Source organism: Bos javanicus, chromosome 19 (assembly GCF_032452875.1).
Source record: "Bos javanicus breed banteng chromosome 19, ARS-OSU_banteng_1.0, whole genome shotgun sequence".
In the NCBI taxonomy this organism is placed as follows: Eukaryota; Metazoa; Chordata; class Mammalia; order Artiodactyla; family Bovidae; genus Bos; species Bos javanicus.
The window spans coordinates 41,618,565-41,632,301 of record NC_083886.1 but is presented as its reverse complement, the minus strand read 5'-3'; the positions used below and the strand labels follow the sequence as shown (position 1 = coordinate 41,632,301).

The window sequence follows — 13,737 nt, the reverse complement described above, 5'->3', positions numbered from 1 at the left end:
CTTCTCGTTGCAGTGGCCTCTCCTGTTGCTGAACGTGGGCTCCAGGGCACACAGGCTTCCGTAGGTGCAGCGTGAGGGCTCGGCAGTTGTGGGTCCCTGGGCTCTAGAGCACAGGCTCAATAGTTGGGGTGCGTGGGCTTAGTTGCTCCACAGCATGTAGGATCTTCCCAGACCAGGGACTGAACCAGTGTCTCCTGCTTTGGCAGGGGGATTCTTTACCAGTGAGCTACCAGGGAAGCCCAAAATTGGTAAACTGGATTTTATTAAAATTAAAAACTTCTGCTCAGTAAAAGTCATTGTGAGAAGAAGAGACAAACCACAAAATTGGAGAAACACATATCTGATAAGAATCTGTATCTAAAATATACAAAGAACTCTTGGAACTCAACAATGTGAATGAAGAATTCAATAAAAACAAGGAGAAAGATTTAAATGATAGATACACAGATGACAAATAAACACATGAAATAATGCAGAGACCAGATGTCATTAGGGGATTTAAAATTAAAACAATAATGAACTATCACTAATACCTAATAGAATAGCCAAAATAAAAAAAACTTAAAATACCAAAAGCTGGTGAAGACAAGGAACAACAAGAAACACATCCATTGCGGTGGAAATGTAAAATGGTAAACCCATTTGGGACACAGTTTGGAAATTTCTTATAAAACTAGACATTATCTTCCCATACAACCCAGCAATCACGCTCCTAGGCATTTACGAATTGATTTGAAAACTCATGTCCATACAAACACCTGTACACAAAGATTTATAGCAATTTTATTCATAATCATCAAAAACGTGAAGCAATCAAGATGTCCTTTATACACCCATGATATGGAATATTAGTCAGCAATAAAAAATGATCTATCAAAGCCATACAGTGACATGGAGGAATCTTAAATGAATATTGGTAAGTGAGAGAAGCCAGTCTGGAAAGTTTACACACTGCATGGCCCTAAGTTTAATCTACTTTGGGAAAGGCAGAACTGTAGAGACAGGAACAAGACTGGTGGTTGGCAAGGGCTGTGGGGTAAGAGAGAGAGAAGAGTAGATAAAACAGGGGGCATTTTAAGGGTGGTGGAACTGTTCTGTGTGAAACTGTAGGGGTGGACACATGTCAGTATATACTTGTCAAAACCCACAGGACTGTACAACACGTAGAATAAACCTTAATATAAACTACTAACTATAGTTGATAATAATGTATTGACATTGGTTCATTAATCGTAACAAATGTATCACGCTAATGTGAGATGCTACTAATAGGGGAAACTGGGAGGGGTGAGGATGTGGGCTGAAGCGGGCATATGGAACTCTGTGTAATATCTGCTCAATTTTTCTGTAACCCTAACTCTATACTAAAAAATAAAATCTATTATTCTAAAATAAATAGACTAAAAGCAAAGGGAGTAGAAGAAATAACTTTTTTGGTTCTAATTATAAAGGTAATACATATGACTTTATATCATATGAGTGATATCAAACAAAATAATATATGGAAAGTACAAAATTTTATTATATTATACTCGCCTACTCTTCTTGACCTTAACATAGTTTTAGGTACAAAGAAACAAGATTGTTTGTAAGCAACAAAACATATTTCATTAAAAATCATCCACTGAGATTAAATGCCTTCTTAGAAATACCATGTTGACTATCTTTTTACGGTTTTTACAATGTACGTTTTCCAATGTTTTGGTCTTACTGCTCTTCCTTAATGAAAATACCTATGACACTTTGGGATGTGAACAAATCATCTTATGTCTTCCACCTCCACAAGCAAGTAATGATGCTTTCACCCCTAGTCTTCATGTTGAAATTTACTGGCATGATTTAGCTCCGTAGATTTGGACGGAAATGCAGGTCTGACATGTAACATCAACATCAGGACTAAAAGTCCCAGGACTACAAACCACTGCAGAGGAAAATACAATGGAGCAGATATTATAATTTCAGTTAAAGGTATTTTATACCAATAATACAAATTGCCATCAATGTCACACCACTGACATTCTATATCTATGTTCTACTACCAGTAATGTTCAACCAATTAAACTGTGGAAGATTATTTATGAGTTGTTTTTTTTTCTTGGCTCTGCTGAGCAGGTTGTAGGATCTTAGTTCCCCAACCACGGATTAAACTCGGAGCCATGGCAGTGAAAGTGGAGTCCTAACCACTGGACTGTCAGGGAACTCCCTGTTTATGAGTTTTAAATATTGTTATCTGGTGATCTTAGGTAACACTGTAAAAGAAAGTTAGAATCTTAGCTACTTTTTCCTTTAGTAGCATCTTCCAATAACTTGTGCATTGCTCCATTTATGAGTTCCTATTTCTTGTTTTCTAGTTCCTATTTCTAATTTCCCAGCAGGGCCATTTTGTTTCCTTTCATAGTACAGTACCTCAAGTCAGAATGCTATAGAGATATTTTGTAATACAAAAGATTATACTAGGCAGAATTAATATCCGTGAAGATAACTATGTTTAGAAATTTGGGCTTCGAATTTTTACTTCCCTTTAACTAAATACCTTTCTTTGGTAAGAAAATCACTATAAATATTCAATTCAATTATGCTAAGAGAATTCTGACTATATAACTTAAATAACTAGATATGTATATTTTATAATTACCACAACAGGTAGCGCAATTGCTGTGTAGACCTTCATTTTTTCCAAAGCCTGGACGACAGCTATCCATACGTACTATCTGAAAACTGTGATCCACAAAATGCATGGCTGGTAGAGTTTTATTTAGATCATGGTTGAAAATATATGCTTGGCTCCGGAAAAATTCTTCTATTCGATTTCTTGCCTAAGATTAACACCAGAGAGAAGTACAATTACTAAACTGTGAACCAAATTTCTTCTCCTATATCAGAGGCAATGAAACGTAATACAAGCATGGCACTGCTTTACACAACAGATGAATTCCTGAAAAGTTGCATGTTAATACCAAAATTAGTTTAGCCTGAACTTATCAATTATTGTCAGTTTTTATGTACAACAGTTAAGAAGAATTAAAATGAGGTTAAAAAGCACTTGTTTTGAATTATTTGCAGCATGTCTATCCCATATGTAGATAACTGGGAGTTGATTGTTTCTGACTCCAAAGAGCCAAACAAGATGGAAACCAAAACTTTAATTAGCATTACAGACTAATGGTGTAAATTTTATTTTTTGAGCACAGGGCTTAAATAGTAACTAATAATAACCCATAAACCATGCACAATGTTAAGGGTATGGGCTTAAGGACTAGAGGAGGAGAATGAAGGTATTTTTTTAGACTATGTCCTGAGCCTCAAATAAGGCAGAGGAGAGAGCAACTATCATGATCAATAAAGACACAGTTTTGGAAAAACCAATTGTTTTAACCTAGAATGACATGATTATAAGGCTGTTCACTATTTATTTATTTTTATAAGGCTGTTCATTTTTTTGAAATGATTTATTTTTGGCTGTGCTGGGTCCTCATTGCTGGGCAGTCTTTTCTCCAGCTGCAGAGAGTGGGGGCCACTCTCTAGTTGCAGTGCATGGGTTTCTCATTGTGGTGGCTTGTCTTGTTGCGGTGCTTGGGCTCAAGGGCGCAGGGCCTTCAGTAGTTGCAGCACGTGAGCTAAATAGTTGCGGCTCCTAAGCTCTAGAGCACAGGCTCAGTAATTGTGGTGCAGAGGCCTCAGTTCAGTTCAGTTCAGTTTGTCACTCAGTCATGTCCGACTCTTTGCGACCCCATGAATCGCAGCACGCCAGGCCTCCCTGTCCATCACCAACTCCCGGAGTTCACTCAAACTCACGTCCATCGAGTTGCTGATGCCATCCAGCCATCTCATCCTCTGTCGTCCCCTTCTCCTCCTGCCCTCAATCACTCCTAGCATCAGAGTCTTTTCCAATGAGTTAACTCTTCGCATGAGGTGGCCAAAGTACTGGAGTTTCAGCTTTAGCATCATTCCTTCCAAAGAACACCCAGGACTGATCTCCTTTAGAATGGACTGGTTGGATCTCCTTGAAGTCCATGGGACTCTCAAGAGTCTTCTCCAACACCACAGTTCAAAAGCATCAATTCTCCAGCGCTCAGCTTTCTTCACAGTCCAACTCTCACATCCATACATGACCACAGGAAAAACCATAGCCTTGACTAGATGAACCTTTGTTGGCAAAGTAATGTCTCTGCTTTTCAATATGCTATTTAGGTTGGTCACAACTTTCCTTCCAAGGAGTAAGCGTCTTTTAATTTCATGGCTGCAGTCACTATCTGCAGTGATTTTGGAGCCCCAAAAAATAAAGTCTCTGTTTCAATTGTTTGCCATTTACTTGCTATGAAGTGATGGGACCAGATGCCATGATCTTAGTTTTCTGAATGTTGAGTTTTAAGCCAACTTTTTCACTCTTCTCTTTCACTTTCATTAAGAGGCTCTTTAGTTCTTCTTTGCTTTCTGCCGTAAGGCTGGTGTCATCTGCATATCTGAGGTTATTGATATTTTTCCTGCAATCTTGATTCCAGCTTGTGCTTCTTCCAGCCCAGCGTTTCTCATGATGTACTCTGCATATAAGTTAAATAAGCAGCGTGACAATACACAGCCTTGACGTACTCCTTTTCCTATTTGGAACCAGTCTGTTGTTCCATGTCCAGTTCTAACTGTTGCTTCCTGACCTGCATACAGGTTTCTCAAGAGACAGGTCAGGTGGTCTGGTATGCCCATCTCTTTCAGAATCCATAGCATGTGGAGTCTTCCTGGATCAGGGATCAAACCTGTGTCTCCTGTATTGGCAGGTGAATTCTTTACCATTGAGCCACCAAGGAAGCCCTGTAAAGCTGTTTTTCAAGCTGCTGCTTGGTTACATTTGGAGAACAAAGACCAGTGATCCATCCTTCTTCTATCATAAGAAAAATACATTATATTAACCTGGGGAGTTATGTAATATTCCAAACATACTATTCCAAGACAAAACATTTTAAAATAGCTAAGACTCTCACAATCTCAGTTTATAAAACTGAAACTAATATCAGTAATATTTCATGCTTAAGTTTTTAAACAGCTTTGTTTACTATTCAGATACTTTCCCCCTACACTGAAATTCTCACCTGGAGGATATTATGATTAGTGGTATCTTCACAGTCAGTAGACTCATTGCATGTACCTTTCCACCCTGGTGCAAAAGGATTAACTGGAGGGGGGAAAAATGACATCTTCACAAAACAATTCCAAAAAGTTCCAAACATTCCAAGAACGTTCCAAATGCTGAATTCAGTATACATGTGTGCATGTGTTTAATCTATGTAATCCTAGAAAGGTGCACAATTTGAATACTTTATACATTATGATTTCACTCCATCTGGGGGCTAATGGAGGTAACTACAAGGCTTTAAAATGAATAGAAATAAATTTGGTTTGGTTTCCCCCTTTTGTCAAGTTCTCAATTTAAAATTCTATAAGAAGTTATAACTTAAATATTAGCTGCATAGTTAAAGGCCATATTTATAAAATGCTATTGACTTCTCAAAAATAGGCAACAATATATATCATGCTGCTAAGTCACTGCAGTCGTGACCGACTCTGCGAGACCCCATAGACGGCAGCCCACCAGGCTCCCCGTCGCTGGGATTCTCCAGGCAAGAACAGTGGAGTGGTCGCTATTTCCTTCTCCAATGCAGGAAAGTGAAAAGTGAAAGTGAAGTCACTCAGTTGTGTCCGACTCTTAGCGACTCAATGGACTACAGCCTACCAGGCTCCTCTGTCCATGGGATTTTTCCAGGCAAGAGTACTGGAGTGGGGTGCCATTGGCTTTTCCTAATATATCATAGTTGAAGGCAAATAATTAATGTGTTAATTTTTAAAACCACAATCAGGCTAAGGACAACAGTAGAATTTAGTGCTTAACAAGCATTTAAAGCCTACTACTTATTTCTCATACTAATATGGTAATTAATTCTGTAATAAGATTAAACTCATGAATTTAAAGAAATATTAAAATTTTTTACCTTGAAAGGCTATAAATAGCTCATGAATGAGGCCATGTTTTGGAACTTTAACAAAATGGCATTTATATGATGGTTCTATGATATGGCATGACAAATCAAAGATTAAATTATCCAAGATTTTCTTCAGGACTCGAAAAAGCAGATCATTATATTTTCCTACACAAGATTTTGTGGTAAAACGTACAGCCATCTGATATGAATAGTCAGGTTCCCGATAGGCTTTAAAAAAAAAAAAGATGAGAATAAAACAATTGTGCCTAGCATCAATTTCCAAATAACATGTAATATTAAATACCATCAATCTTACAAACCACCAAAGAAGCTTAATTTATCTAATCAAATGTTTTAAGGGCTTCTCAGGAGGCACAGCGCAGGAGTGGCCAATGTGGGAGACGCAAGTAGATGCAGGTTCGATCCCTGGGTAAGGAAGATTCCCCTGAAGAAGGAAATGGCAACCCACTCCAGTATTCTTGCCTGGAGAATCCCATGGACAGAGGAGCCTGGCAGGCTACAGTCGATGGGATCTCCAAGAGTCAGACATGACTGAGCAACTGAGCACAAAATGTTTTAACAATTTGTCCTCATGAAGAGATGTAAAACTAATGACTTTAATGAAAAAAGTTATTTTGTCTGATACATTATATACTCGGTACAAGAGAAGATATAGCTTCTGTGGGTGCCCTATATATGTAAGTTAAAAGTATCAAGAAAAAAATAAGATTTTGGTGGGGAGAGTCTTAGTTTACAGAAGTATCATTGGTGTCAGCAGTATCCAGGGAAAAGGATCATTAATTTGCTTTTATGGAATTAAACATCAATTTTTAAATTACCTAGCAAAACTGTGATAATGCTGATTGTGCCTGCATACCTAGACAGTGAGAAGTGGGAGGCTGAAAGAGGATTATTTAGGACACACTATTTTGATGTCAATTTGAGGTTCCTTGGTCAGACACATTTCAGTTCAGTTCAGTCACTCAGTTGTGTCCGACTCTTTGTGACCCTATGAATCGCAGCACACCAGGCCTCTTTGTCCATCACCAACTCCTGGAGTCTACCCAAACCCATGTCCATTGAGTCGGTGATACCATCCAAACATCTCATCCTCTGTTGTCCCCTTCTCCTTCTGCCCTCAATCTTTCCCAGCATCAGGGTCTTTTCAAATGAGTCAGCTCTTCACATCAGGTGGCCAAAGTATTGGAGTTTCAGCTTCAACATCAGTCCTTCCAATGAACACCCAGGACTGATCTGCTTTAGGATGGACTGGTTGGATCTCCTTGCAGTCCAAGGGACTCTCAAGAGTCTTCTCCAACACCACAGTTCAAAAGCATCAATTCTTCAGTGCTTAGCCTTCTTTATAGTGCAACTTTCATATCCATACATGACCAATGGGAAAACCATAGCCTTGACTAGACGGACCTTTGTTGACAAAGTAATGTCTCTGCTTTATAATATGTTGTCTAAGTTGGTCATAACTTTCCTTCCAAGGAGTAAGTGTCTTTTAATTTCATGGCTGCAATCACCAACTGCAGTGACTTTGGAGCCCTCAAAAATAAAGTCAGCCACTGTTTCCCCATCTATTTGCCATGAAGTGATGGGACTGGATGCCATGATCTTAGTTTTCTGAATGTTTGGCTTTAGCCAACTTTTTCACTCTCCTCTTTCATCAAGAGGCTCTTCAGTTCTTCTTCACTTTCTGCCATAAGGGTGGTGTCATCTGCATATGTGAGGTTATTGATATTTCTCCCGGCAACCTTGATTCCATCTTGTGCTTCCTCCAGCCCAGCGTTTCTCATGATGTACTCTGCATATAAGTTAAATAAGCAGGGTGACAATATACAGCCTTAACATACTCCTTTTCCTATTTGGAACCAGCCACATTTAAAATACTCTATAAGCCATACCGATTATATATAACAGACTCATTTACACTAAATGAAGAAACCATATACTTAATTCTGATCCAAACTAAATGTATAAGTTAAAATGTGCTTATATTCTTACCAAAGATCATAAAGTCATATCTCTGCTTTACTATCTTTTCTTCTTGAGTTTCTGCTTTGATAGTCTTATAAGAAAAACTGCATGTATAAAGTCCAGACAAAGGCTCCAGAAAGTCTTTCACCGTCAGCTTTCCTGTATTAGTTATATTTATTCTATTACTTCCTAAACAGAAAGAGTAAATGAGTTTGTTATCTAACATGTAACAATTCAAACACTATTTAGTAAACTTGGGGTTACTAATACATATGAAGACTTATAAATTAACGGACAATTTTAACTTCAAGAATTCAACAAAGTCTTAATTCTGCTGTATTACTCCATGGAAAACCACATGATAAGTACACTTTTGAAATATATTTTGGTTTTCTTTAATTCAATTCTTGGCATCTAATTTCAATTGATTTATACCAGTAATTCAGTAAATGAGATTATAGTACCTTATAGTATGATGCAATTTCACATAAGATAGAAATTAATAATCCTTACATTCTAAGACACCCTTCTAACATCATGAAAAATTACAAATTAGTTACCTCATTTCCTATCACAGATGCTGCAAAGATAAATTTTAGGTTCTATAAAAACTTCTGAACTAATAAGGCTTTGGGAGGAAAGGTACAAAAATTATTGCTTCAGTTTTATGAATAAGGAGAAAATAAGGCACAGACCAGGTTATGACTGTCTAAATACTGAGTAAGTGAAACGTCAGTATTTTAAGTTACAACTTTTTCATTCTCATAAATAATAGTGCTTTTCTAAAAAAAGGTTTGCATCATTAAAAAAAGAAGATATTAAAATCAAATAACTTACCTGATAATTGCTTTTCATTAGGCCCAACCCATAAATATGTGGGGTCCACTGTTTCTTTTTCGGCACGTTTAAAGTCCATACAGACAAGGACTGGGCTGTTGTGATGTAATTTTACATATACTTTCACTATGACAAATAAAACAGTATATAACTACATTATATAGCAAAATTTAAATTAATAAACACACTTCCTACCATTTTGTCCCAAAGTTACTTTGATTAGTTCTCTTTGGATTTCACGGTTTTAAAAATCAGCATATCATTATAACATGTGGAAAACTAAAGTCCTTTTTACTTCTCATAGACTTTTAAAACTCTAGACTGCCAGAGAGTCATTATTTTTTTTTCTGTGATAATATAGTGTTTATAAAAGTGTACATAATACATTTTAATGTACAGATTCAGAAGAACGAGAATCAAAAAATTTTGAAGCGTTGGTAGAATCAACTTAAAGATGAGAAAAGAATCTTTTTGCTTGTAAAACTATTTTAAAGATGATCATTATCATCCCCAAGGCAAATGTGATATTTAGCTCCTAACAAGGAACAATAATTCAGTCTATGTGGGACACATAAGGAAGATTTTCTGCAATTCCTACTCTATCTCGGATTTGATGGAAGCAGCAACAATGTGCTTTGAACAATACTGCCCCACAAGATACTAATTATAAAGCCTGCTGAACACCGGGCTCTGAACCTATAAAGAAGATACTGTACCACAATTCGGCGGTGGCACGGAGCGGGAGGGGCTCCAAAAACGGAGCGATTCCAAATCTAACCAATGCTACGAACCGGCCCAAAGTCATCTAAAGTTAGCTGTGTGACTAATTTTCCTTGGGGAGAGTGTGAAAGTTTTATCACAGTGACAAATGACATTTAAGCTGAGCCGGAAATGATGTGTAGGAGTTCTAGTTAATGAAGGGATAAGGACATTCCAAACAGAGGGACTTCCAGCCCTGGAAATCACTCCTCTGAGCTGGTCTCGCAGGTTGCAAAGCAGCAGGGACATTCTGAAGAGAGGTGGTATCAGAGAAAGAGCTATAAATTGAATCTTAGCTCCTCACGAGCCGTGCTTCTTTAGGCGAGATTCTTCTTTACGCAACTGAGGCGCAGTGGCGTTGCTGTAAGGATGAAACAACCTCCAGGAAGTGCAGAGCACACAGTAGACGTTCTATACATTTTTGCTCCATTTCCTTGCTCGGGAAAAACCTCAGCAGAGCCACGGGGCCCCCGGCTCTTCGGATGGACTCTGCGAGTGAAGAGGTCCTCATTACCTGGGTGTCCCGGCTTGCCATAAATGAAGCCTTTCTCAGTGCGTTCGGAATTACGCTGCCATCCAACTGCGGAGGAAAAAAAAAAAAAAAACAACCCACTGACCAAGTGGAAGCGGAGCCGGAGCTCAGACTGGGGCGGGGCGGGGCGGGGCGAAGCTGGGAGGCTGGACCGGGAAGCTGCGGGAAGCCTGGGGGCCGGGCGGGAGGAGCCCCACCTCCTGTGAGGTACCAGAGCACCGCGGAGAGTAGGACCCACGCTCGCATCACGACTCAGGGGCTAGCGTCGCGGGAGGGTTAGGCGTCGAGGGGCGGGCTCCTTCCTACCTCAGCCCCAGCGCCACGCCTCCCCATCTCTCCTCCACCGAGCGGAGCAAACCGCCAGGGTCCGCTCCCTCTACCGTGCGTAGCTACAAAGGGAGCGGACGCGGAGGAGAGCGCGAGAGTGCTCCGCGGCCTGTCGCGCGCGGATGGGGCTGGGGGCGGGGCGTGTGTAGAGGGCAGGGCCTTGGCAGGTGCACAGGAGACGAGCGCCCCGCCCCTCGCGCGCACGCGGTCGCTGTCATGCGGATGCTTCCGGTGCTTCGCGCCTCCAACCTGGCGCCATTTTCCCGCGCTCTTGTTCGCTTCGTTCTCTGGGCAATCGGTGAGAGAAGAAAAGCCTTGGCGTTTTAGTCATTTCCTTAGTCTAGAAGCTGAAGAAATCGATGAGAGGAACACGGTGGGCGCCATGGGATAGGGCGGATAGGGGATGAGATTACATTAGGATCTGAGGAAGGAGAAGCTTCCACTTCACAGGAAGCAGAGAGCCCCGCGTGCGAATTCCCTGTGCCTTTCTTATGAATTGTCTGGAACTGTGTGCACAATCCTTTTCAAATTCCTAACTCCCAGTTTTCACCCACCTGTGTTCTAACCCACAGAATGAAGAACCTGAAGAAGTAGTGCACCAACAAGGCGTCTCCAGGGCTTTGCACTCTAGAGGAACGTTTAACCTTCATTGTCAACTTCCAGCATCATACGATGTTGAGAGACTCCACTTGCAAATGTATCCGGGGTTGTGAAGTAAGCTTGCTTTAACAAAAACAAAAACACAAGCCCAGTTGAAAGGCAAGATCTCCAGATGCTTTTTTTGCAGGGTGGATGCTCAGTCAAGATCAGCGAGCTCCAAAAGAGACCAGGCCAGTGTCTTTCATGGTTCCTTCTTGGCTACTCATTTAGTGGCCTGGAAAGCCCTGTGTATTGTCTGTTTCTTAGCAGCGGGACACCCTCATTCGTGGTTTTGAGTAGGCTGGTGGGTAGAGAGCCCAAGGTTCAGACAGGGTGCAGAATGATTATTTGGGGTGAGATCAAGAGTTTTCAGTTTTATTTCCTTTGAGCCGAGTCAGTACTTGGACTATCTCAGATGGTCCAGGAGCAGCCTTTGTCAGTGATTTCAGTTTTAGTCACTGTTAATTTTACTACATAGCATAAGCCATGAAATGTGATTCGGTGAGTCAGATCCACCCTTGTCAGTTATCGTGTCTAGATTCATGGTTTAGTTTCAACTGTTCCCTTATTAAAGTAATGATAATGAAGACAAATTTAGGCATTATCTCTGATTCCCTGGAAGTTTATCATTAAACCCACAGCATTTTATTAGCTTCCCAATTATAGGTAATTGATCCTTGTAAACCCTTGGGTGATCAACTTTGAATACTGTAAGAAGAGACTTAACCAAATGAGTAGTGATTTGTTCAAAGAATCCGTCTACTGTTTTAAAACAAACTTTTAATTTTAGAATAGTTTTACATTTACAGAAAAATCGCGAAGATAGTACCGAGTTCTCATGTATGCCCACCTATTTCCTTATAATTAACATCTTACATTTGTTTTCTCACAAGTAATGACCAATATTGATACCTTATTAAATAGAGTCCATACTTGATTCAGATTTCCTTGGTTTTTACCTAATGGCCTTTTTCTGCTCCAGGATCCCAGTCAGGATCCCTTGTTACATTTAGTCATCAAGTCTCCTTAGCGGTGACAGTTTCTCAGACATTTCTTGGTTTTGATGACCTTGACAGTTAATGGGTTTTGAGATGACATTGACTTGATCTGAACTGGTCAGGCTCTTTGCAGAATGCCTCTAGGTTAGACTGGAGCTTAACCAGTCTAGGTTAACCCTCTAGGTTAGGGTTAATGGATGGAAGGCTATGGAGGTGAAGTACCATATTCAAATATATATCGAGGGCACATACTGTCACATGCCTTATATCACTGTTGTTGTTAACTTGATCACCTGCCTGAGGTAGTGTTTGTCTGGTTTCTGTCATATAAAGTTACTCTCTTTCCTGTACCTTTTCATACTGTAATCTTTGGAAGGATGTCACTATGTGAATACCATTCTTTAAAAAAAAAAACAACACCTTTTTTGGGGGGTGGGGTGCTTTGTGTGGCTTGTGGGATCTCAGTTCCCTGACCAGGGATCGAACCCAGGCCATGGCAGTGAAAGCTTGGAATCCTAATCACTAGGCCACTAGAAACACCCATAAGTGAATCTCACACTTAAGGAGTGGGGATTTATGCTCTACCTTCTTGAGGGTGAAATAGCTGCATGAATTATTTTACCCACTTACTTTTTATCTATCCCCTTAAGTATCACATTTTTGAGTCTGAAATACTCAATACTGAGCTAATTATTCACAGAGTAGTAACACATTCCATTGATAAGTATAAAGAACATTGTAATGGAAGCTAAACACCTTCTAAAACTTTTAATAACCAAATAACTATTCATCCTTACACCATCCCTGTGAAATTTTACAGTTCCTCTTCTGCTACTTTTGATGTGCTATTTTTGCCTTTAGAAACTAACAAACAACAAATTTCCCCTTTCGATACTAAAATTAGACCTAGTGTTTAGAGTATTTCTCTGAAATTGTTATTATCCTGTAGAACTCCATCCCATACAAGTTATAGAGATGCTGTCATGGTGCCATAATCGTAAAACAAAGCCATTACAAGTTATTAACTCATTTAAAAATTATATACTATATCTATATATATGTCTCCTATACCAAGGCGTATTTAAAATAAACTAAAATTCATAAAATTACAATATGTATTCTTTAACTGGATAAGAATGGGTTTACTCTGGTATGGCCTTCTGATGCATGAACGCCCAACCTTAAGTCTCAAATATACTTGTATATACCAACCACATACGTTTCTAACAAAGGCAAAATGGTCTTTTTGAGAATCATTTACATGTTTAACATACTGGGTAACTTTAAGAGGACTCACCTGAACAATGTCCCTTCAACCTTAGTGTGAAGAAAAATTCTGTTTTTTAAAAATTATGTGTTCACCTCCCCTTCCCTCTCCCTATAGTCAAATGTGTGCTTGATCTCTATAATGTGGGAAGGATGTTGGGAAAAGATGTTCACTCTGTGTACAACTAACATCTTTGAGTCAATTTTACTGTCTTTAGTGTATCTTCCCCTTACCACCGTAATCTCTTAGCACTGATACATTATATATGTATTTTTGTAAGCTGTCTCAGATCCTATTTGGAAGAAGGTAAGGTAGTAGAAAATAAACACACATAAATACAATGTGTAGTGTTTTGTGAGTGGTGGGAAATAAACCAAGCAGTTTCCAAAAGGGAAAATAAAGTGAGAATATTGCTTCCAAAAT

General features: G+C 39.4%; 1 protein-coding gene across 3 annotated transcripts; it reads right to left on the bottom strand.

The window, feature by feature from the left end:
• Window positions 1-759: 759 nt before the first annotated feature.
• ZPBP2 (zona pellucida binding protein 2) lies at window positions 760-10,575 on the bottom strand. 3 transcript variants are annotated; one of them, XM_061391664.1, is made up of 8 exons: window positions 10,281-10,575; window positions 10,066-10,131; window positions 8,793-8,918; window positions 7,983-8,144; window positions 5,982-6,200; window positions 5,085-5,167; window positions 2,636-2,816; window positions 760-1,921 (listed from the first exon to the last, which is right to left on the bottom strand). In XM_061391664.1, exons 1-8 carry the CDS (start codon window positions 10,327-10,329, stop codon window positions 1,827-1,829), a joined length of 981 nt encoding a protein of 326 aa, XP_061247648.1. In that variant the 5' UTR covers window positions 10,330-10,575; the 3' UTR covers window positions 760-1,826. The 3 variants fall into 3 exon arrangements, with proteins under 3 accessions (XP_061247648.1, XP_061247649.1, XP_061247650.1); XM_061391665.1 differs by having other exon boundaries at window positions 2,709-2,816; window positions 10,281-10,555; XM_061391666.1 differs by having other exon boundaries at window positions 10,390-10,548.
• Window positions 10,576-13,737: the final 3,162 nt, after the last annotated feature.